At 34.5% G+C, this 23,862-nt stretch overlaps 1 protein-coding gene across 5 annotated transcripts; it reads right to left on the bottom strand.

Annotated features, from left to right (window-relative positions):
- Window positions 1–1,070: 1,070 nt before the first annotated feature.
- On the bottom strand, window positions 1,071–23,858 carry LOC110443462 (persulfide dioxygenase ETHE1, mitochondrial-like). 5 transcript variants are annotated; one of them, XM_021487688.1, is made up of 9 exons: window positions 23,781–23,858; window positions 23,562–23,607; window positions 16,778–17,067; window positions 14,059–14,203; window positions 12,370–12,555; window positions 9,939–10,031; window positions 8,222–8,311; window positions 7,138–7,254; window positions 1,071–3,309 (listed from the first exon to the last, which is right to left on the bottom strand). In XM_021487688.1, the coding sequence occupies exons 3-9, from the start codon at window positions 17,054–17,056 to the stop codon at window positions 3,254–3,256; spliced, it is 966 nt and encodes a 321-aa protein (XP_021343363.1). In that variant the 5' UTR covers window positions 17,057–17,067; window positions 23,562–23,607; window positions 23,781–23,858; the 3' UTR covers window positions 1,071–3,253. The 5 variants fall into 5 exon arrangements, with proteins under 5 accessions (XP_021343363.1, XP_021343366.1, XP_021343362.1 ...); XM_021487691.1 differs by having other exon boundaries at window positions 16,778–16,833; window positions 23,781–23,851; XM_021487687.1 differs by lacking the exon at window positions 23,562–23,607 and having other exon boundaries at window positions 23,781–23,849.
- Window positions 23,859–23,862: the final 4 nt, after the last annotated feature.

Below are 23,862 nucleotides of genomic sequence, written 5' to 3'. Positions count from 1 at the left end.
GAATCCACACCACCTAGGGATGCTTCCAGTTAAATATGGTTGATATCCATCTCTTAGTTCCAGAGAAGATGTCGCTTAAAGCAATATAGCCAAATTGCCCCCTTATTGCCCCGCCCCTCAGCCCCCTGGGGGGTCAGCCCCATCATTTGTACAATTTTGAATCCCCACCACCTAGGGATGCTTCCAGTCAAATTTAGTTAAATTCCAGTAAGTGGTTAAGAAGAAGAAGTCGTTTAAAGAAATTGTTGACGGACGGACGACGGACGGACGGACGACGGACGCCACGGTATGGCATAACCTCACCTTGGTCCTTTGGACCCGGTGAGCTAAAAAAAGTTCAATTCCTCCCCTTTAACACTGAGTGGATGAATAGTGAACCAGATAACTAAGACCTATTATTAACAAAACTTAAAAGAGTTATGTGGAAAAACGTCCAACATGTCATATAGAATATATATAAACTTTATTTATTTTACAACAATTATGAAACAAGTTATTTCAACTTATATTATATTAATCACTCTTGTTGGCCAGGACGTTAGCGCGTGGGGTGGTCTTAGTGTGGGAGGAAACCGGAGTGCCCGGAGAAAACCCACGTGGTCGGGCAGGTGACCCATATAGAATAGCCTACAGTACACGAGAAATTTTCACCCATTATTATTTTCACTAATCACATTTAACCAATTTACCCTAAATTCACATTTGAACCTTACCAAATAATAGACTGAGCAAGCCCATTGTAAATATAAAGGGGTGAAAGAGATAATTACTTTATTATGTTGTTTACTAGCATTCCCTGTAAAGCTACATTTGCCCTCATTACTCAGGGGGAAAGGTGAAAGTTAAAATGTGGCGAAATTCCCCAGTATAGAGTAATTTGTAATAAATCAATTCAAGACAATAACATGATTGACCAGTTAGGACTCAACACATTGGGTGTATGTGGTGTTTATGTATTTATGTAATAAAAATGTCTTTAAAAATAAACAAATTATAAAAAAAACAAAAAAACAGTTAGGACTCAACACAAGCCATTCGGATTGATATGTATCGCCTGTGCATCGCTTTGACCATCAATGCACATATCAGAGAAACTAATTTAAACGCGAAAACTTAATGTTGATGGAAATGCTGACAAAGTCAAGGGGCCATGAAAGGTAGGCTCTATTTGATGTATGGGTTGAGATGTACTACCTAAGATTCATCTGATGGTCTAAGTTTGGTTGATCTAGTACTTATACTTTAAGTGAAACTTAGTTATACGCAAAAACTTCAAGATGACGCCACCGTCGCTGGAAAAGCTAAAACCTTAGTCTCGCTTCCGCTTTTCATGGCGACGAGGTAAAAACAATTACATTTTGTGGAAAGCTCAGTTCATCATCACGTTTTACGTTCAAGGTAATAGTTTCTATCATTATTTAGACAAAATAGGGAAAGTGTACATATTTCACTTCAAAAACATTAACATTATATATTTGTTTACATATTGTTAAACATAAAATGAAGTATTGCTTTTATTTCACAAATAGATTGCCAAATAACGGCTTAAACAAAATAGTATATACTTTTTCGTGGAAATGCATTAATCATGTCTGTCTTAAAGAATGAAATTCAAAATCAACAAAATGGGTTTTATATACATGTAAAAGGATTACTCTATTTGAGTGGAATATATTTTAAAAGCTGGCATTAAAAACGTTTGTTGCCAATAACACCGTATGAAAGTCGTCAATCTTTTTATAATGTTTTATCTTTTTATTCGGCTATATATATGCCAAAAAGAAAAGTGATATGTTTCAATTATTTATTTTTTAATCGTATTATGTACAAATCTCCCATGCACAATTCAAAAATGTATGCAATTTTTTTTTTATCTCTTGACTTGATATACAGCTAATTCCTAAATAATTGTAAGACTTCTAAATTGTAACAAAAATGTGTCTGTGATTAAGTTGTATCGGTCAAAAATGTTTCTATAGGGCATGACCATACCTGACAACTTTTAATGTTTTCCATGGGAGAAAAAACAGCTATTTTTTATTAAAAAACAGGCAAGTACTCATAACGGCCCAAACTTGACAAAATAATAACTTAAAATGTCACCGTTTAAAATAGTATACCATTTGTAATGAACTAACTTAATGCAAACAGAAAGAAAAGTTATGAAAAGTTACGAGTCTCCCTCATAAATAAATAGACTTTGTAGTTGTGTCTTCTTTTCATGAAAGCAGTATGACAAAAGCATTACATCATTGAAAAATAATTGAGTATTTTATATCAAAAATAAACACATAGTTAGAGGCATATCAGACTTGTAGAACGATAACCATTATATATCACAACTAGCTAGTCTTTGTGTGACAATGCAATGATAGGTACGGTACCTACTGTGGCACCTTCATCAGACAAACAACCAGTGAAGCGTACGTACACAAAGGTGTAAATTATGTACAAATTGGCAATAAAGTATCGATGTTGATTCGGTTACGCTATTTCGTTATAGTTGCTTATAGCGTATACGAATCAACATCGATTCTATATATCCAACTCGTACGTATTTTACACCTTTGTGTACATACGTTTCACCGCTCGTTTGTCTGATGAATGTGACAGAATACGTACTGTACTAATCAATTAAACGACACACCTAAACATTCACTGGTTGTGATACATAACTTTTCTACAATTCAATTCATGCTTATCAACCTGAGAAATGTTTTTAGAAAAAGGAACCATCATACCTATATCTATTTCTTCTATAATCTGAACTAGGCAAGAAGTGAAAATGTTTTGCTAAATTAAGACCTATATGGAGGTCATTTTAGATTTCTTATTTATGCAAAGAATTTAAATAACCACTCTTGATTGGTTTTAGTAACAGGAAACTTAATGGTATTCAATCTCTAAAACCAGTTAGGGATAAATTCACATGAGAAAAAATACTAGTCATCTCATTGAAATGATTTTTAAGAAAAATGATGCTTCGTTAATTGATCAAACACAATTAAGAAATGCACAAAAATACAACACTAAAAGTATTTCCTAACGTTTCTATATTTGAAAGACATTGTAAAACTGATGTTTGCATAATACAACCTGATATAAACAATCTCAAATGCCCTCAAAATACCTAAAAACGGTAAATATATACTAAAAAGGCTTGTTCATTGGCATCAATACAACGTCGGGTCTATGTAGCATTCATCAGCGAGTTTTCCTTTCCTTATCAAATAGTTGTCTCAATGGTGAGGGCCTATTTTGGAGGCTCATCAAACACTCCACACACCAGGTTAGCAGGTAAGGCACGATCTGAAAAACACATTAAATTTGAATTAAATTCTATAATCAAACAAGAGGCATGTGAACCCTAAAATCTCAATTAAAAGCTGATTTTTGCCTAAGGACAAATTGTTTTGGGTTAATTCTATATTTCAAATTGTTCCCAAAAAATAAACAAATGTTCTATGATTATTAAATTTCTTTCAGTGCATAAAAAAACAGACTTAATTTCTGCTTAAGAAATAAGGCCCAAAAGATATGCACATTCCGAAGAACATGACTGAAAAATAATTAGAAGGTCAGTAGGGATTTCTGAGGAGGGGGCTACTTCAGACAAAAATTACAACAAAAGGCCCAAAGGGCCTGTATTGAAGTATTTAACATATTTGACCTCTGTGACCTTGATAGAAAGTCAAGGTAATTTTCACTTGAAAGAGGATCAAGGTTATTTTGGTTCTCAGACTTTGTCGGGCTTTTTACAAACGAAGCTTTCAGCCAAATATCATGACTCAAGGCCTGTCCATTATTCAGTAGGGGTCTTTTGATGTGTTTGACATACTTGACCCATACGACCTTGAAAGTAAATTAAGGTTGTTTTGGTTCTCAAACTTTGTTGGGCTCCACTAAAAGAATCTACCAGCCAAATATTAAGACTCTATAAGTTTCAGTTCAACTTTGTCAGGCTCTTACGAATGAAGATTTTAGCCAAATATCATGACTCTATATGCCTGTCCATTATTCAGAAGTTGTTTAAATTGTTTTAGATATTTGAACCCTGTGACCTTGAAAGTAGGTCAAGCCCATTTTCGTTCTCAAACTTTGTCTGGCTCTTACGAATAAAGCTTTCAGCTAAATATTATGACTCTAGACCTGTCCATTATTCAGAAGAAGTCATTTGATGTGTTTTACATAACGGACGGACGACAAACGACGGATGCCGCGCCACGGCATAATTCTAAGCTCACATGGCCCTTCGTGCCTGGTGAGCTAAAAATCACCAAACATAGTTATTTGGACCAATTGTATTTCATGATCATATCTCATAATATTTTAAGGTCTTTTAACTAATATAACACGATTTTCGGTGCATTCAAATGAGACGTATAACCAGTAAGTGCATTCGAGCAATAAAACATTGCAAGGGTCGGAGGTAAAAACAAGGATCAGTCAATTAATGGCTTAATTCTGACATTTGCGCTAGCCTGTTGACTGAAGGTCAACCTATCTGCTTAATGATAAAATTATTTAAGCGTCATTAATTTATGAAAAAATATTTACTGAAAACAGTGGAACCAACTTATTATGATATTCTATTCGCCAGAGAGAAAAAAATGTAATAACCGGGTTACATGTGTCAAGTCAATTTCGATCATTTTATGTTTTCTGAACTGGAAAAACAACAACAAAAACCCGAAAAGTCACCAAAATCATAAATAATACTCAAACTCGAAAAAACTAGGGCAAATTATGAACATAGAAAAGATTTACATGGAGACCCTTAAAAAAGCGTGAGTAGTAAGCTGTTCTTGTGGGCCATGTAGTAAATGAAAATAGAAGAAAGCGGTGGAAGTTGAAGAATCTGTGGTGTTCTCGGTTTCAAGCTCTTGAGGGTTTATAAAACCGATTGGGTCAATTAATTTCCAGTTATTCAAAGAAAGGACATCATAATACCTTATTATTAGAGGAACTGCCTCCTGCTAAATTATAAAATCCCTATATGAACAAGTTCTAATTGTAATTGGGACCATTATAGAAGTCCACAAAACTGACCCATAGTTTCAAATGATGCTTGGATAGAGTTAACAATGCCACTACATACTTGCATTCTAAAAAATTAGACACAGTTAGGAACTGTTGGCATCACCTTGACGTACACCTTTAAATGTTTGAACCAATCAGACTTTTTTTACATTTGACCTTGGGGTAAAGTCCACAGTGACCAAATGACACTGCACTGCACAGTATCGGTAGGTGATGCAGGTATACAGCAAGTTCCATCAATATATCTTTATTTTTTTAAAAGTTACAGCCCGAACAAGATGTTCCTGAAAAATAAGCACATATTTGACCTTTGACCTTGGAGTCAAGGTCACAATGACCTAATGACAGTGCAGTTTCATCAAGATCTCTTTAACGGTTTAAAGGTTATGACCCAGACAACATCATATTAAAAGAACCAGAAGAACCAGTACTAATACAATATGTCTGCCTTCATTTAAAGAGGAGGCATAATAATTGTGATTTACCGGTTTTGCTATGTAAAGTTACTTTACCTGTTGTTTCTTATAGGTAAATATTTTTTCAGCACGATGTCAAACGATCACATGACGCATTACAATTACATGCCTTGTAAGTCATGCAGTGAAAGCAATTTGTATAGAAACAGTAACAATCAAAAGCACAGAATGTTCCCTTTGTTAAATGTTAACATTTATTCCAACGAAAACGGTGTACATTGTAAATTTTGAGAATAAATTAAATCAATCGTCCTCAGTTATTTCAACAATAACATAAACACTGAACTGATTTCCAGCACCATGTTGTTGGGGTGAAATTTATGGCCAGATTTCAACATTTTCTCACTGAGACATGGGTAAATCAATCTGCAATGCGATAAGGAAACTCTTGTATGATTAAAAAGACATTATACTTCCTTTTAAAGCCTTCATTAATGTCAGCATGGTTTTCTCACCTTATATGTCATGTTACCGTGAATATTCATAAATTGCATAGCCTATTTTGTAACAAAATTTGTGCCAGAAAGTATCGGTGATCATGTCCATTTTATACGTAGGTACAGTCCTAGAATGTATTTTAAATAACTATAGGCTACTCCCTGTGTTTTGTTTAGACAAAAACATATAACCAGCAATCGCAGGTTGATCTGTTGTTTTCGCTAACTGGGGTGAAGCGAAGAGTGAAAACAGTTACCTTGACAGGTGTGCTGTGTAACCATGACTTCCGGAGTTGTACAGTAAGTCAAATATATTGTCCAGGTGTTTCACATGGACAACTCATATTACCTGGGGGGTTTTGCTTACAATAATCCCTTCATGGCAGAAAAATTATTATAATAAATGGGGTCCCACATTTGACCATATCATAATAAAACTTGATACATGGAAAACTAGAAAAAGTCTGTAAGATATAAATGCCCCCGCTCATGGATTGGATGGGACGCAAAGCGGCACGACGGGACGGAACGGACATGGGCAACACTATATGCCCTCCACCCATTTTATGGTGGGGGCATAAAAATATAATAAGCGAGTGGGTTCCACTGTATACCGGTTTCACTGTATACTGGTAACAGATCCATTCATATGATTCCAAATAATTCTAAAAATCAGATGCAAGACTGACACATTGTGTAATAAAAGGCAGGCTTTTGCAAGACAATCCATAGAACCCCACCGGTAATGATTTCTTTATTTTCCCAGCTGTACACCTATCTCAGGATATAATTGACAGTGTCATACTTCTTCTGCTTCTCACTCTGCCAGCCATACTTACATACCAAATAGTATAGAAGATATTCCAGACATTTTTTATAAAGGTTGAGGTTAAATCTGGTTTCTTCAGATGAAATAGTATATATGACAAACTTTTTTCAAAGATTGAGGACAAAAGTAAAACAAGAGGTCACAGTGACCTACTTTTTCTACTTGTCACTTAGTCTTCCCAACATGTCCTTGCATACCAAATCTAAATACTCCTGTTGAAATAGTACAGAAAATATGACCTACAAAAACTGTTTTGAAGGACGGAATTCTGATTAAAGGACAAAGTGCAAACCTATATTCCCCCGTTTGAACTGGTTGGATACTGATAAAGGACACTTTATACTACACAGCATACCTATCTGTTTAGGGTAGGGGAGGTTGAGGTTTCCCATGATCTCCACAAAGGCCTCCTTTGATTTTGTTAGACGCGGATTGAAGGCCTTCTCCTCTGCCACTGTTGTTACTGTTTGACCTTAAAAAACAAAATTTAAAAGAGGCTTTAAAACAAATACAGGATGGAACATATTCTACATGAATAAAGAAAAATATATATGATTAGTTACTAGAAGTGTATACTTAAAGAAATGTAAGGCAAAACAATTCCAAGTGAGCATCACTATACAGAATAAGGAGAGCTTATAAATTAAGTTAGCTTACAAAACATTGTAATGAGCTTACAACATTTTAGGTGGAGCAGGTCTTACGGAATATTTCTGGGAGTGGAACCTTCAATAAATGAAGGGGAAGTTACATTAATTAAGGGTATTACAATTTGTATTATATTATAGTTCATAGAAGTCAGTTTAGATACATGTTTGCACAAATAATACAGATCCCTTTTACATGAACAATACTTTGGTTTACTGGTACTTTAAAATCTATGTAACATAACTTCTCTAGGAGAGTATAGAATGTTGCTAGAGTGACAATGATTTTTTATAAATAGAAGAAAGTGACCTTCACCTTGGCCTTAATACACTGAAGCATAACTTTCAAAGTGATCTTTTACATTAGATTTGTGAGAATTTGGATCGAAATCTGTTCAGAAATGAATTGTTTAAAGTGATAACAAAGACTTTCTTTATATAGGAGACGGCTATCGTGATCCTGGAACTCTGAAACATGGGTTTATTCAATGTTATCTAAAACTTTAGAGTTGTATTAAATTTGATCAAAACACAATCAAAAAAGTCTCTAGATTAAGACTGATAGTAACAAAGTATGCCTACTATAAATACTGTTACCCGCGGTTGGCGTTTGACCTTGAATTTTATTAGGGTTCACCCTCTATCCCCGCCAAATCACAACATTGTATCTACAATACATGCTTTCCAAAATCATAACTTTCATCCTTGACCTAGACAACTGACTTATGGCCTTGAATTTAAAAAAGTTAACTTCAACAAATGGCTCCTATTTGATCATTCCCAATCACTCACCTGTGTAGTCGTGAGCTGGGTAGAGGGAGAAGTCGGGAGGAAGAGTGAAGATCTTTGTATGAACAGACTCGTACAGTGTAGCAGCATCACCTGCAAGGGAATGGAAAACACTGAGTTCTACTTTTTGTCAGATGGATTTGGGTAACTTTGACATTGATGGTGACAGATGAAAATTCCTTTCAGTTAAAAAAATACGAATTAACCTAAGTTTAATTTTCCTATCTTTAAATACGTTCTAGACGAACTCAACCTTCGACAGTAAACTTATTAGCTCACCTGGTCCGAAGGACCATAGTGACTTATGCTGTGGCGCAGCTTCCGTCGTTCGTCGTCAACTAGTTCTTTAAAACATATCTCCTCCTAAACGCCAAAGGGGATTTCAACCAAATTTAGTCTGAAGCATCACTAGGGGAGGGCAATCATCTCTTGAATAAATGAGGTTGGTTTGACCCCTGAGGCCAGGGGGCGGGGCCCTTAAGGGGAACTTAGCTTTTAAACGCATCTCCTACTTAAAGCAAGTGAGGATTTTAACCAAATTTAGTCTGAAACTTTATTGGGGGAGGGCAATCATTTCCTAAATAAATGAGGCTGGTTCAACCCCTGGGGCTAGAAAGACCAGGCCCCATAGAGGAAAATTATCTAAAATTTTGCTTTAAGACATTAATACCCCCTAATTGCCGGAGTGGATTGTACAAAATTTGGTCAAAAACATTGAGGAAGAACAAACATTTCTTAATTGAATGAGGTTGATTAGACCCCTGCGGTCCTAATAAATGGTACAGCTAGATTATCATATTCTGTGGTGTAGTTTTCATGAATTGTTAAAAATTGGTTTCTAGGTTTATAAAAGCTTATAGTTGAAAGAAAATTAAAGTATTGTCTAATTACACCCTGTAATATGATATATTACTTATTTCAAAATCTGTTAACATGGCAACTCAATGGACGCCCCTGATTAGTTGAAAGTCAGATATTGTGGTCCCAGTTGGGTTAGAACATAGATCTTGTCTGGTGTTGAGGAAATTTCATATAAAGATGTACTAAAGCATTCAGTTGTAATGACTTATATATAAAACCAGGTGAGCGATACAGGTCCAATAGACCTCTTGTTGGAATAGTAAAAGTGCCTGCCTATTTTTATGTTCTTTTGTTTGTTCCCGACACATTTAACCCCTTTGACCTTTAAAATAAATCAAGCTCATCTAATTGAATAAATCTGATTACCACTTAGACAAGACAAAACAGCTACCCCTCTGACCTTATAAGTAAGTTAAGGTCATTTAATTGAATAAAGATTACCACTTTGAGAATAAAGCAGAAGTAGTTTAATTTAATTAGGTTTAAATACTATTGGTTAATGTTTTCATGTTATCAGCTCATAACATAAAAATAACTTACAAAAAACCTTTTTTCGGACAAAAGAACTGTAACAAGCATTTTGATTGGATGATGTAAACAATTTCGTTATGACGTCAGCGTATTGAATGTTTTAATTGAATTTTAGTATCTAGGTAATCCTTAAATGAATACCCTTATTTGTTTTTAAGTCTTAAAACACAATGATTTAACAAATTAACAGTTTTAAGTCTTTAATTAAAACTGTTACTTTGTAAAATCATTATATTTTCCTTATTATGTTTTTCTGTATTGTAAATCGTGTCATCAAATATGTTTAATGGTGACAATGTGTCGACATAGAATTGAATTCTGTACCGACCTTCCTGGAAGTCTGTACGTCCACAGCCACGGATCAGAAGTGTATCACCGGTGAAAGCCATCCCCTTCTCACGCCACACATAGGTACAGCATCCTACAAAATCAAAATACAACTAGAAATTTGCTTTTGTGAAATGTCTCCCCTTATTAGCCAATATGTATATTAAGAATAGAATCAGCTGTGGTACATCTTCATTTGGGCAGTTACTCATTTTGTAATTTGTAATCCCCCAAGAATTTTATTCCGGGGTACATATATGTTTCTTTCATACATTGTCCATTCAACAGCTATATAATACAGCTGGCTGGGTACATACATTGCCCAGTCAACAGCTATATAATACAGCTGGCCGGGTACATACATTGCCCAGTTATGATACAGCTGGCTGGGTACATACATTGCCCAGTTATGATACAGCTGGCCGGGTACATACATGAAAGTATTAGTAGTAGTATCACAGCTGTTATATCCCCTTAGCCCATATAAAGGTAGAATGTTTTCGTAAATCAATATTACTATTTGCTTATAATCTCAATCTGCCTTTGAGTCTTTTGTTCATAAAACACACATTATATTGTTAGTTATAAGATTTAATATGATACACACACATTCTATTGTAACTTATATTATTAAATATGATACACACACATTCTATTGTAAGTTATAAGATTAAATATGATACACACACATTCTATTGGAAGTTATAAGATTAAATATGATATACACACATTCTAATGTAAGTTATAAGATTAAATATGATATACACACATTCTAATGTAACTTAAAGGTTAAATATGATACACACATTATATTGTAACTTATAAGATTAAATATGATATACACACATTCTATTGTAAGTTATAAGATTAAATATGATATACACACATTCTATTGTAACGTATCAGATTAAATATGATATACACACATTCTATTGTAACTTATAAGATTTAATATGATACACACACATTCTATTGTAAGTTATAAGATTCAATATGATATACACACATTCTATTGTAAGTAATAAGATTAAATATGATATACACACATTCTATTGTAATTTATAAGATTTAATATGATATACACACATTCTATTGTAAGTTATAAGATTTAATATGATACACACACATTCTATTGTAAGTTATAAGATTTAATATGATACACACACATTCTAATGTAAGTTATAAGATTTAATATGAAATACACACATTCTATTGTAAGTTATAAGATTTATTGCGATAAATGCACATTATATTGTTAGTTATAAGATTTAATATGATACACACACATTCTATCGTAAGTTATAAGATTTATTGCGATAAACGCACATTATATTGTTAGTTATAAGATTTTATATGATACACATACATTCTATTGTAAGTTATAAGTTTTAATATGATACACACACACACACACATTCTATTGTAAGGTATAAGATTTAATATGATATACACACATTCTATTGTAAGTTATAAGATTAATATAATACACCCACATTCTATTGTAAGTTATAAGATTTATTGCGATAAACACACATTATATTGTTAGTTATAAGATTTTATATGATACACATACATTCTATTGTAAGTTATAAGATTTAATGCGATAAACACACACATTCTATTGTAAGTTATAAGATTTTATAAGATACACACATTCTAATGTAAGTTATAAGATTTAATATGATACACACACATTCTAATGTAAGTTATAACATTTAAAACGATAAACAGACACCATATTGTAAGTTATATTGTAAGATTTCATATGATATAAACACACTCATTCTATTTTAAGTTATAAGGTTTTATACAATATATACCATATTGTAAGATTTTATATAATTTATACACACACACCATATTGTAAGATTTCATATTATATATACACAAATTCTGTTGTTGGTTATAATAAGTTATATGATACACACACACACTATGTTGAAAGGTATACACATACTACATGGTAAGTTTTTAGGGGAAACAAGTATGCTGTGATAAAGGAAAGCAGATTCTTTACCATTTGTATAAAAATTGATTGTAGATAACTTATTATTATGTATTTCACTCTAAAGGACAGAAATAAAGTGACTTAAACCATGGAAAAAATATGAAGTATTTCAAACATATGGGAGCCAAGAAGGGACTTTCACTTATTCACCCCTACTTTTTTTTAAATGGACTTACCCGGCCTTTGATTTGGTAAGGTTCAAATGTGACATTAGGGATGAATGGGTTACCTCTGGTAATATCAGAAGGTACACGAGTACTTTAAGTAAACCAATGTAGTCCAGAACTTTGACAACCACAAATCACCAGTGAAGCGGGGCTTAGACTCTCACAAATCTATTACCATTTTTACAAAAAGAGTAGCCAAATCAAAATGTCAGTTTAATTCACCAAAGATAAAAGGTCAGATAAAACAGCTTTCTTACCATTGGTGTGTCCAGGGGTCCTCGCCACCTCCAATGAGAACTTTCCAAACTCAAGCTTTGTTCCATCTTTTGTTTTGACATCAGCGCTGGCTCCGCTGACCTCGGTGATAACACTTTTACACGAAGGGACCCGCTTCTTTATATCGCCTGTTCCTGTGATGTGGTCAGCATGGACATGGGTGTTGACTACAAATATAGAAACAAGACCAAACCTCAGTTACAGAATAAAGGAGGTATCTCATCAGTCTATACTGAATTTGTTAGTAGGTCATTTATCCTGTAAAGAAAAAAAATCCCATCAACTTTTAACTTCAAGCAAGAAAGAATTACCAATTTTCTATGAATATATCCCCTTATCTAAGCATTTCATTCCTGATACATTTAAAACCTTTGACAGATAAAAACTAGAAAGGTCTTTAGGACATGATTTATGCCCCTTGGCCCTGTGATTAACCTATCAATAACAAAGTGGCCTTGATGCTGACCTTGGACCCTGAAATACAAATATATCCAGGGTATTCTCATACTTGCCCTTTGTATGAAAATCTCCTAGGATTTCCCAAAATGAATTTGGTAAAGTCATATAAATTAATTCCAACATGACAGAACAGACACAGATATGGCTAACGTTACCAGTATAATGACCCTTTCATTCTCCACCCCCACTCTAAAATGATTGGGGCATGAACAAACTACTAAAACTGATTTTTTTAAATTTACAAAACAGTTCAAGTTTACCTTATGTATAAATTAAAAGACAAGGTTGGATTGAAAGTTTGGATAATCAGGGTTCAAACTATTCTTTTTGTATGAAGTAATTAATTCTATGAGAGAAAAAAAGATCCTCACTGAAACAAGAGGCCCATGGGCCTTAACGGTCACCTGATATATTTATACAGAGAGTTGATTTCGTTTTAAACATGAACAGAAATATTATTCAAAGTGACAAAAAACAATAAAACCACCATATTCAATATCAAGCATACAGATTTCAGACTAAAAAGGATTTGAAACTAGCACCTCTGATTCTAAACAAGGAAAATGAAGAAATTTTAGCACACTGACTCCCTCGAGCCCCACCCTACAGCCCTTGGGGGTAGGGCTGGCTCAAAATTCTCAAAGTATCAAACTGTCAACTCAAGGTTATAATTCCAATCAAGTTATTAACATGTAATATTCAAAGTATCATTTGCCATTATAAACCANATTTTTGTTGACCTTTGTCCATGGAAGGTCCCTGCAAAATTTCATTGAAATTGGTTCAGGGGTTTTGGAGAAGAAGTCGAAAATGTAAATTGTTTACGGACGCACGACGGACGACGGACGACGACGGACAAAAGGCGATCGCAATAGGTCACTTGAGACTTTGTCTCAGGTGACCTAAAAACACAAAATCATGTAAGAATTAACCTCCGGAAAACAGATTTGTTCCCCCGGTATGCTATTTCTGGCTGATTTACACATCTCCTATAAAAATAGAGCTCCCATTTAAGAATTTTATATATATATATATATATATCTTTTAATGAATGGATATAAAATGCAGGACTAATGTGATACATTTATACAATTGTCATTGAATAGCTGGCATACTTTTGATTTTAAATACCTGTAAAAACAGATAAGATATTAATTACTGCCACTAGGTGAAGTTCACAACATTCTAAAATTGAACTAATATTTTCATACTTGCAAATTTGAGATCAAGGCCAAGAGCCTTGACAAGGTTTAGATCGCGCTCCACAAGTTCGTAGACAGGGTCAATAAGTACCGCTTCCTTGCTGACTGGGTCGGCCAAAAGGTAAGTGTAGGTAAACGACTTGTAGTCCAGCAACTGTAACCATGGAATGTAAAATACAAAACATGCATTATTTGTTGATCTGTTATGTGTACATGTAAAGAGGTAGTCGTAAGTAAGTAACTGTATCTGTAACACAACACGAGCGACAAGGGTTGATGGTTGGTTAGAAGTTTATTAATCTCAAGTTTTGGGATCGGTCTCTGTTGTTTGTATATGTACCCTAGTGCAGTTTCTAAACGTCCCTAGCCCTTCTAGTCTCTTCTCTCGCCGTCCCTTGCTCTTCTAACATCTTCTCTCGCCGTCCCTTGCTCTTCTCTCATCTTCTCTCGCCGTCCCGTGCTCTTCTAACATCTTCTCTAGCCGTCCATTGCTCTTCTCTCATCTTCTCTGGCCGTCCCTTGCTCTTCTACCATCTTCTCTAGCCGTTTCTTGCTCTTCTCTCATCTTCTCTAGCCGTCCCTTGCTCTTCTCTCATCTTCTCTTGCCGTCCCTTGCTCTTCTCTCATCTACTCAAGCCGTCCCTTGCTCTTCTCTCATCTTCTCTCGCCGTCCCTTGCTCTTCTCCCCATTATCTCCTTTTTAGGTTATATTTATACCCGATTATAATCTATTGGTACGTGCATAGATAAGGTCCGTAAGTCCGTCATAATCAATTGGTACCTGCATAGCTGGTCAGTTGTGACTTTAAGATCATATCTACTATGTAATCCTGGATTCACATAACCAATTACATAACGTCGTAACGCTGACTGTGTCACATATCTCCTTCAACATATTTTTTAGTCCGTTATCTCAGATTAGCCTACATTAAGCCTCAAAAATATGTAAACAAAGGGAAATACAATACTTGTCATGCACTTAAGGATAATTAGAACTTTAAAAACTATTCAAATAAATTATTTTGCTATTGAGAACTTTATTCTCTACCCAAGGGAGAGCAGATGACCTAGGGAATAATGAAATTTACAATTTAGGTAATGGTAATTTAGGTAAGGAACTTTCTATCCATGAACAGTAAAACATCTGAGTGACTGATGACAATTTAATTTTTACTTTTAACCATAATCCCCATTTTGGCCCCACCCCTCCAGGCCCTGGGGATGGGGCAGGATCTTATTTCTCATACCATCTAAANCCAGGCCCTGGGGATGGGGCAGGATCTTATTTTCTCATACCATCTAAATGCCATCTGGCATCATAATCATTCCAATCAAGTTTGAATAATTCCCTGTTGAAAATGGACAAAATATACCAAAAAGTATTATTTCCCGATATAAACTAAAAATAGTCAACTTTACCCGCTTCCCAAAGGAGAATGGGTGGCCCGGGGGTAATAAAATTGAAAAATAGATAAAGCCCCTGACAGAATTTGCATCCGTGTACAGAATTTGATTGTATTACGGGTACATCGGAGTCTGAAGAAGATTTTACCCTGGGGTAAGGAAATTTACAATTTAAACAAAGCCCCTGATGATCTTTCAATCCATGCAGAGAAATTGACTGTAGTACCTCTGAGTCTGCATGGAGAAGAAGATTTTTGAAATATTTTTTAACTTTCCCTTTGGGGCCCCACCCTGGTCCCTGGGGTTGGGATAGGAATCCCAATTTTACAATTTGATACCATCTTTCTCCAAGGATGATTCTTACCAAGAATAATTTCCTACTGAAAATGAACAAAATATACCTTAAAGTGTTATTTCCCTAAATAAACTAAAGTAAACTGTACCCCCTCCCCAAAAGAGAATTGATGGCCCTGGGGTACGGAAAGTTACAATTCAAACAGAGCCCCTGATGTCAGATGATCTTTCAATCCATGCAGAGAAATTTACTGTAGTACCTCTTGAGTCTGGAGAAGAAGATTTTTGAAATATTGGTTAATTTTCCCTTTGGGACCTCGCCCTGGCCCCTAGAGTTGGGGTAGGTATCCCAATTTTACAATTTTGTAGCCTCAACTACCAAGGGTTATTCTGACCAAGATTGAAAAAATTCCTTCCACTGGATCTTGAGAAGAAGTCGAAAATGTAAAAAGTTTATGCACGACGAACGACGATGGACGAAAACCAAATAGAATAGGTCACCTAAAGCTCAGGTGACCTCAAAAACAGGTATAAGGAAGTTGGATGGACCGGACTAAGTACTGTACACTTAACAACAGTATGTTAATAAAATCACCTGGCTATTCAGATCTTATTACCATACTTGTCAGCAATATTAATCTGACTTCACTCTCAGAAAATGGTTCCAGTCTCTGGTCAGAAACCCTCTAGTCATGTGATTTTACTGTTTACACAATTAACAATTAAAAAAGTTGTTAAGGCGTCTGACATTCTGCTACCACTAGCCCTCCACCACTGGGTCGCAGGTTCGAGACCTACGTGGTGCAGTCACTAGCGGAAAGTCAGTGGTTTTTCTCCAGGAGGCTTTCCTCCACCACCAAAACCCAAGCACAAGCTTAAACACAAGCAAACCAAATAAAAAAATAGAAAATAACAAAGTTTATTTATTGAACTGTTGCCATAATTTGGTAAACATGAATATCTTTTTTTAAGTGCCTGTTGTCCAACTACACATTCTTAAAGCAAGAGATTAATCTAATATAAATCTTACCTGTCGAAATATGTAATCTTTCCCTTTTCCCGTGAAGTCAGACATCTTCTTAGTTCCTATGGAAACACAATTCCAATTTCTCCTTAACAACGCTGACTTTGATAACAGATTTGATTTCTGTGGCTGAAATTGCGATTTGGCACAGTTCCAACATAATGTGTTAGAAGGGCAAGTTACAGCACAGAGTGACCGAGCCACGAAATGAGAGATAGTGGCCGAACGCAGAAATGACCCGGAACGCAGAACTGACACAGACGTTTTAACCAAGGGCACCGCCATTATCACACAAACTGAAATCCAAAATGAGGATAGTTTCAGTTCATATTTGTTCACAAACTGAAATCCAAAATGAGGATAATTTCAGTTCATAACAGGGCTGCTAAAATAAATTGAGTGTAAAATAGGTTACAAAATTAGGGATTGACAAGCAGGCAACATGCATGTATTAAGATCGGTGTCTGGGTGTCTTCCTCAGAACCTGTACTTACCTTCTCCATATAGGTCCTTATATACATGTATGTGCTGATGCAACAATAAAATAGGAAGGGTAAAGGGATGGTAAATCAACAGGCAAAAGTTGCATACTCATGCAAACGGATATGATTTAACTCATGCACCCCTGAAACCACATTTGAACTCTTCCATTTCAAAGGTTGAAATAGTTCATTATGAAACTTAAGGGGTGAATGAGTTAATGGATATGTATATGCATGTTCATATGTATACATGTACATCTGTATGCATGTATGTACAAAAAAATAAAAGTGTAAAGGTGTACTTGACACATTCTAGTTATCTACATGTACACTAAAGAGGTTTTATACACTCAGGTAAAAATTGGGTTTGACCATGACTCATTGACACAAAACTTTTCTATAAGAACATTCTCAACTAGCAATGTGTGTTTCTTAAATTGTACGTTCCTTTCAATTAGGATGTTACAAAATAGTTGCATTTTTTGCTATTTATCCACTGCCTCCAGTGAGTCAGGAGTTTGTCTATTAACAAAGATGAGTTCATAAATAATTTAGCATTTCAATTTGATGTCTACAAAAGCAAAGTGATTAAAATATAAATATATGCATCATCATTCTTAGAAGTAAGAATATTTTTTGAATTAGTAAAAAAAAAATGTGACATCAGCGGTGCTGGCTTATTTATTATCAACTAAACGTGCAAACTGAAAGCAGTTCTATAATTACTTTTAAAAAAAAAATCAGAATATTTAATTCATAATTATAGTAGAATTCAATGTTTATTCAAATTATAAGTTTGTATCATGTATAATATAATTATAATTGTAATCTGGAAAGGTTGGTGGTGATATCCTGGGGTGTACAATTCCGTTGGTGCAATACTCAGAGCTAGCAGCTTTTCTATCTGGACTATTATGTACTGAACAAACATTCCCGCTTTTCCTGTTAAAGTCTGTTGAGTATCCTACAAATGGGCCTCAAGCACTTTGTTTTTTAAAACAAGTCTTAAAAAGGCGTGCATCAAAGGAATAGAACTGGCATATCTGTTGTTTATAATGCTGATACCCTTGTCAAATATTGACACTCAGATAAACCTTTTCCACTTTCTTTCATGGGTAAAACAGACTAACTTCTGCTTCTGGTATTCCTTATATAAAACTATGTTAATTTGCAGAATATAATTACTTCGTTTTATAAAGGTTTAATGATAATGATACAAATGTGCATGATTTTTAAACATTTTTTTTTCAAGAAAAAGAGAAATACCTTAATTATTTTTTAGGAATTTAATTTAAATTAATATGCCATCAAATTTCCAAATCACCACAGCTATTTCATCAAATATGCCACCTATATATTCCACCATTGGCCATTAATGGGGCGTGGGTACTAATATTAATACCGGGCCTCCTCTGCCCCGTAGACGCAGTATATAAAAATGTCTTGTAGTCAGAAGCTACACTATCACAGCTAAGCACACATATAGATCCCCAAATCCAGGTCTATATAATGTACATATAGTACAGACTGTAAGGTTGGGATTCTATACATCCAATCAACTTAGTATTATACTTTATCTTAGCTTTTTTTCTGGATTTAAGCATTAAAAATGCCTTTTTTGTTACATTTACATTTGTCAAATAATCGTGCAAAGTACAGAAATACAATTGTATTTCACACTCAAAGACTGTGTGATGTAACAGGTTGTTCGACGAGTATGCTATAAAAGTATGTATAAAAATAAACACTGCACATGAGTCCACGAATTATATAATCCAAGATGCCTCTTTCTCAAATGTGAAACACTGGTGTACCTTAACTGGAAAATATTTTCACATGCAGTTGGACGCCTTTGAATATACTTTTCACAGCATTAGAGATGAACCAGTACACTTGTCTTAAGAATGGCTAATGTATGCATCAAAATGACATACAGAATCTGTCTAGATGAATTAATTCCAATATTTTCCAGCTGGAAATTTAAAAGACCCAGACTTCTAGCACAGTTATTGTTTCAATACTGCACACAAACCAGTGAGATACTAGTAAACTGAAGGCCACTTCAATATAATCAGTGTTAACCACTTATCTATTTATTTCTCCGAGGTCACCCGATATACAACCGATCAAATTATTTAGGTCACCTTTACAAGGTCAATCAAATTATCTGTAAAATGTCAGGGTAGGTAGACGACCATCTATTTGTATATATATGTATAATGCTATCTCTACTTTATCTAATATAAACAATATGTCTATTTTTAGACAGTCAATGTCTAAAAAGTGCCTAATAAAAAATCTACAAAGTCAGCTGCAGTGAAAATTGGGATAGGTATAGCAATATATATGGTATACCGTAAACAGGGGTGAGTCCAGAATTTTCAGCTGGAGGATGAAGGATTAGGGGGCTGGTGAAACAAGTGTGGACCCCCCAATTTTATGTTATAGATTCCATCGGCTGTAGAAATGTATGGTCAAACAAGTTCAGATATCAAATAATGAGAAAGTGCAATCCCACCCTTACAATAAAAACAAACATGTATATCCAATTTTGTAAGTATCAAATCAAGGCAGAGGGAACACCCGGCCCCTGGATCTGCCAATGTTATATTCTGGCATGAATCCTTGTTGTGTGTGAACCAACATGTACACATCTCGTACTGTGACCTAAGTATGAAAGCCAGTGCTTTGGAAGGGTACAGGTGTAATGACCACCTTGAGGAATAGCTTACCATCTGCTACAAGGAAGTCAAAAACTCTGGCTAAATTCAAGAAGGATATATAAAGACCCACCTTCTGATGTCTGCATTTTAGGCTATTTTGTGCAGACCTTATGTAGACCCCACCCTATATCTCTATATAGTTTATTAGAGCCCCAAGATGGGTGAAAGCGCTAGCCGATTTTACTAGTCTTTGTGTTTTGTTTTATTTATAGTTATATTAATTATGATGTCAAAATTTCTCCTTCAAATAAACAGTCTGAAAAATCTCCTTGATGAATTAAAAGCGCTACCAGTAATTACATGTTGTTGAGGTTTTTTCTTTTTATATTATTGACCCACTATATATATTTAAATTATATTCATATGGGGATAAATGTCTTGTTACCTGATGTAACATGTAACATGCTGATTTGTATGCCTCTTTTTATCTAGTTTATATTTCTAACTATCAATGTAGGAATACTATTATTCATGTGTTGTAAAATGCCTTAGAGTAATTATAATGCAAATTCTATAGGGCGCTACATGTATATAAATGATTTTAGTATCTTTCTCATGCAGTATCAATGTCAAAACTGGCTAAAACTGCATCCTACAGCTAGTATCATACATGGCGAGACAGAGTTTATAGTGTCATACGTACTGTAAACAAAAGTTGACTTGATTTATCAATCGGAGGATATATATCTATAAAATAAAAGATAACACTCATCAAGGATGTGATAGCCTTAAAACTTTTGATAAAAAAGTTCAACAAATGGCCAGCTTGACTGTAAGTAGGACACATACATGTACAAATAGGCCTACTGAATGTAGGGTAGCGGATCAAGGAACTGGACAAGTTTAAACAGTGGGTCGTTCATCAGCTACCAGATAGCTCAATTGGTAGAGCCTCTCAGTATTGAGTTCAGAGGGTCCTGGGTTCGTATTAACTGGTACATTTTTCCATTCATGTTTCAAATGTTTTCAAACATTTGGTGTACACTTGGCAATGGAATACCTGAACTTGAGTTGTAAATAGTGATTTATTCAGATGGAAGACTTGAAAAAAGGAGGGAGGAATATGTTACTCCCTAATGGTAGCCCGACATCTCTCTGTCAAAATGTCTATGGTAGGTCTGGTATCAGGGCCAGAGACAACTTGGGCTACTCCCTTGGTAAAGCATCAATATATATAGTTTGGAGGGTCCCAGGTTTGAATTCCGGTCTGGACGTGCATTTTCCCTTTTCTAGGCCTGTTACAGCAGTAACAAGTAAATATATGCAACACTGGCATTTAAAAATAACATATCAAAATCCTTAACCTTTTACAATGCCAAAAAGTTAAACAAAATATTTCTAATTAAATACCATGAAATTATCAATTTTCGTGGGCTCAAATTTCGTGGTTTCCTAAAAAAATCATAACTTTGTGGGTATACATGAACTTGTGGGTCACAAGTACCTTCTCATACTGAGAAAAGTTTTATATGAAACTTGCAATAACTTCATGGACCTATGAATTTGAAGATGAAGAGTAATCATGAAATCAAAAAAAACAAAACATGAAAATTAGTGATCTCACAGGGCTATATATGCTGGTTGTCTAAATCATATCCTTTCATGGGAATTATATGTATGATATTTACAGATATTGGGTATAATTCTGAAAAATAATATTTGCTAGTGAATTTTTAGCTTTTTAAAATATTTGATGAACACAAATGTAACTAAATTACTCCCCCATGAATAATACCTACTATACAGTATATTTTATCATGGCCAATGTTAATTAAATTGTTATGCATTCAGAGAAGTAATTTCCTACATTTCTATTTTTTTTTAAATCATCAGAAATTCTATAGAACTTTCACTGTTTGAAATTTGCCTATTTGAAAGTATAGATAGAAGATGAATAGAATCAAAGAAATGTGCGAAGACTTTTTTGATTTTTAAAAATACACTGTATCAAAAATAAAGCTAAAACCATATTTTCTGTAATTATTGCACATTCCTTTAAAAGCACTTTATCCCCTTTTTTCGGAAGGAACTGAAATTATATACACCCCTCCCATTCCTCTACCAGGCCTCTGGTGAGCATGGCTGGACTTTCCCGGAACCTCCAGTCCCGCTAGAATGTTGATAATATATACATCCTGCAGTCATAACAACGACTGGAATTGAACAACTTTTTATCCTAATACCCCCCCCCCCAATTCCACACTTTTAAATTGCCAAGGGTGCTAACTAAGGCGAATATGGTAGTTAAAAAGTTCCTTCATTCATTTATGCTTACAGTGATGCAGATTTACAACAGTTTACCATAGTTTCTATTATGATTCATTAATCATTATGCTAATTACAGTCAACTGATTCAAAAACTGGTTCAACACTCAGACACTTGGCAAATAACAGTCAGCATTAATTAAGTTCTCTGTGAGGGTTTGGACTTGGTAGCAATATAATTTAGATCAGTGAAGAGGAACTTAGATTATCTAGGAGTACAGTATCTATGTGAATTTGGAACAAGAAAATATTCACTGCCTATACTACACTTTACCATTGATAAAAGATAGAGCTATACAGGAATTATGTATAATCTTGACAAGGATAGTAACTCTATATCAGAAAAAAAAGTTCTATATAAAACAGCTCTGGATCGGAACTCTCATTGGCAAATAAATATAAATTGCATGCTAGCACTGTGGTACTGTTAAATATGTTTTGATAGTGCAGCAATACTCTGATACCGTCTGTTTTTTGATAATGCAGCAATACCCTACTGTTTCTATCATGTTTCCGTCCATAAAATTTTGTTTTATGAAATCCTTTCTTCTGTCTGAAAATTTATAAGCACAAAAGAGAAATCTGAATTATATAAAATATAGCCTTAATACAGTCAAATGTATTTGTAGACCTATTTCTGAAAATCTAATATTTCCTGCAAATCTGATGCAATAATATACACACAAATTATATCCCCGACTGTCAATTTCCTCTTTTAGGTGTACAATTGGAACACCTGTCAATTGTCAAACTTGACCTGAATTGGAAGCGTTTGTGTCCTCAATATCATTTGAAATTATATAATTTATTTTTCCATATCTATATATATATATATTAGACATTAAAGCGTGAATTACATTTTAGCCTTCTTTATTTTGAATACATGTACTTTAATACATAAAGCTACCAATTATTTACAATAAGTACAGAGGTTCAATATATATAAATACTCTCTTTTCTTTACCTTTTTTCTAGTCTGACCAGAGAATTTATCCAAAAGTCCATGGTGTGTGCCTGTCCAAACAAATTATCTGACACAGTCTCTATCGTTTGCGTCAGATATGTATATGTCAGCTCAGCATTCGCTGCCTAGATCTCTTGGTTTTAATATCTTATAATACATAGGTATATTTTATGTTCGATGGGGTTCTTAACTTCTTTACAACTATATTTTCCAATGAAAATTTATCACATAACATCAAGGATTTAGACAGTGTGTTGCAACCTCACTTGTCCATGTATTTAGCTGGTTTACAAACCATTTACTACGGTTAAACGATTTTTTTATTTAGATTAACTGTGTACGTGACTTAAACTTACAGAACTGGGTCACTAGGGTAGCTGCTGAAGCACTGCAGATGGTGTCCTAATTCCAGAGGCAATAAACATTAAACAGATAATGAAATATATATTTAACAACGCATACTTTTTTACGCCTTACTTATAAATCCAATCATCTGCAATGAAGTTTATTTACGACTATAACGTTAAGCGAATATGAACTTGATAAAGATAACTTGTATATAGGCCTATACTTACCAATCCTGCTGCAATCCTGGCGGACAACTCTGTCGAAGCCCCTCTGTCAACGTACTTTCTCTTTGAGACGTGAGGGGAAATG

The sequence above is a fragment of the Mizuhopecten yessoensis genome, unplaced genomic scaffold (assembly GCF_002113885.1).
Source record: "Mizuhopecten yessoensis strain PY_sf001 unplaced genomic scaffold, ASM211388v2 scaffold716347, whole genome shotgun sequence".
In the NCBI taxonomy this organism is placed as follows: Eukaryota; Metazoa; Mollusca; class Bivalvia; order Pectinida; family Pectinidae; genus Mizuhopecten; species Mizuhopecten yessoensis.
The sequence above is the reverse complement of the archived record's forward strand: the minus strand, read 5'-3'. Positions and strand labels throughout refer to the sequence as shown.

Excerpts from the sequence above, each read along its gene's own strand:
- LOC110443462 (XM_021487688.1), bottom strand. The coding sequence starts at position 17,056 with ATGGCGGTGCCCTTGGTTAAAACGTCTGTGTCAGTTCTGCGTTCCGGG. Across the intron at positions 12,556-14,058 it reads CCTTGATCTCAAATTTGCAA|TCAACACCCATGTCCATGCT; the intron begins GTATGAAAATAT and ends CTATATTTGTAG. Across the intron at positions 3,310-7,137 it reads CCCCTACCCTAAACAGATAG|ATCGTGCCTTACCTGCTAAC; the intron begins GTATGCTGTGTA and ends TGTGTTTTTCAG.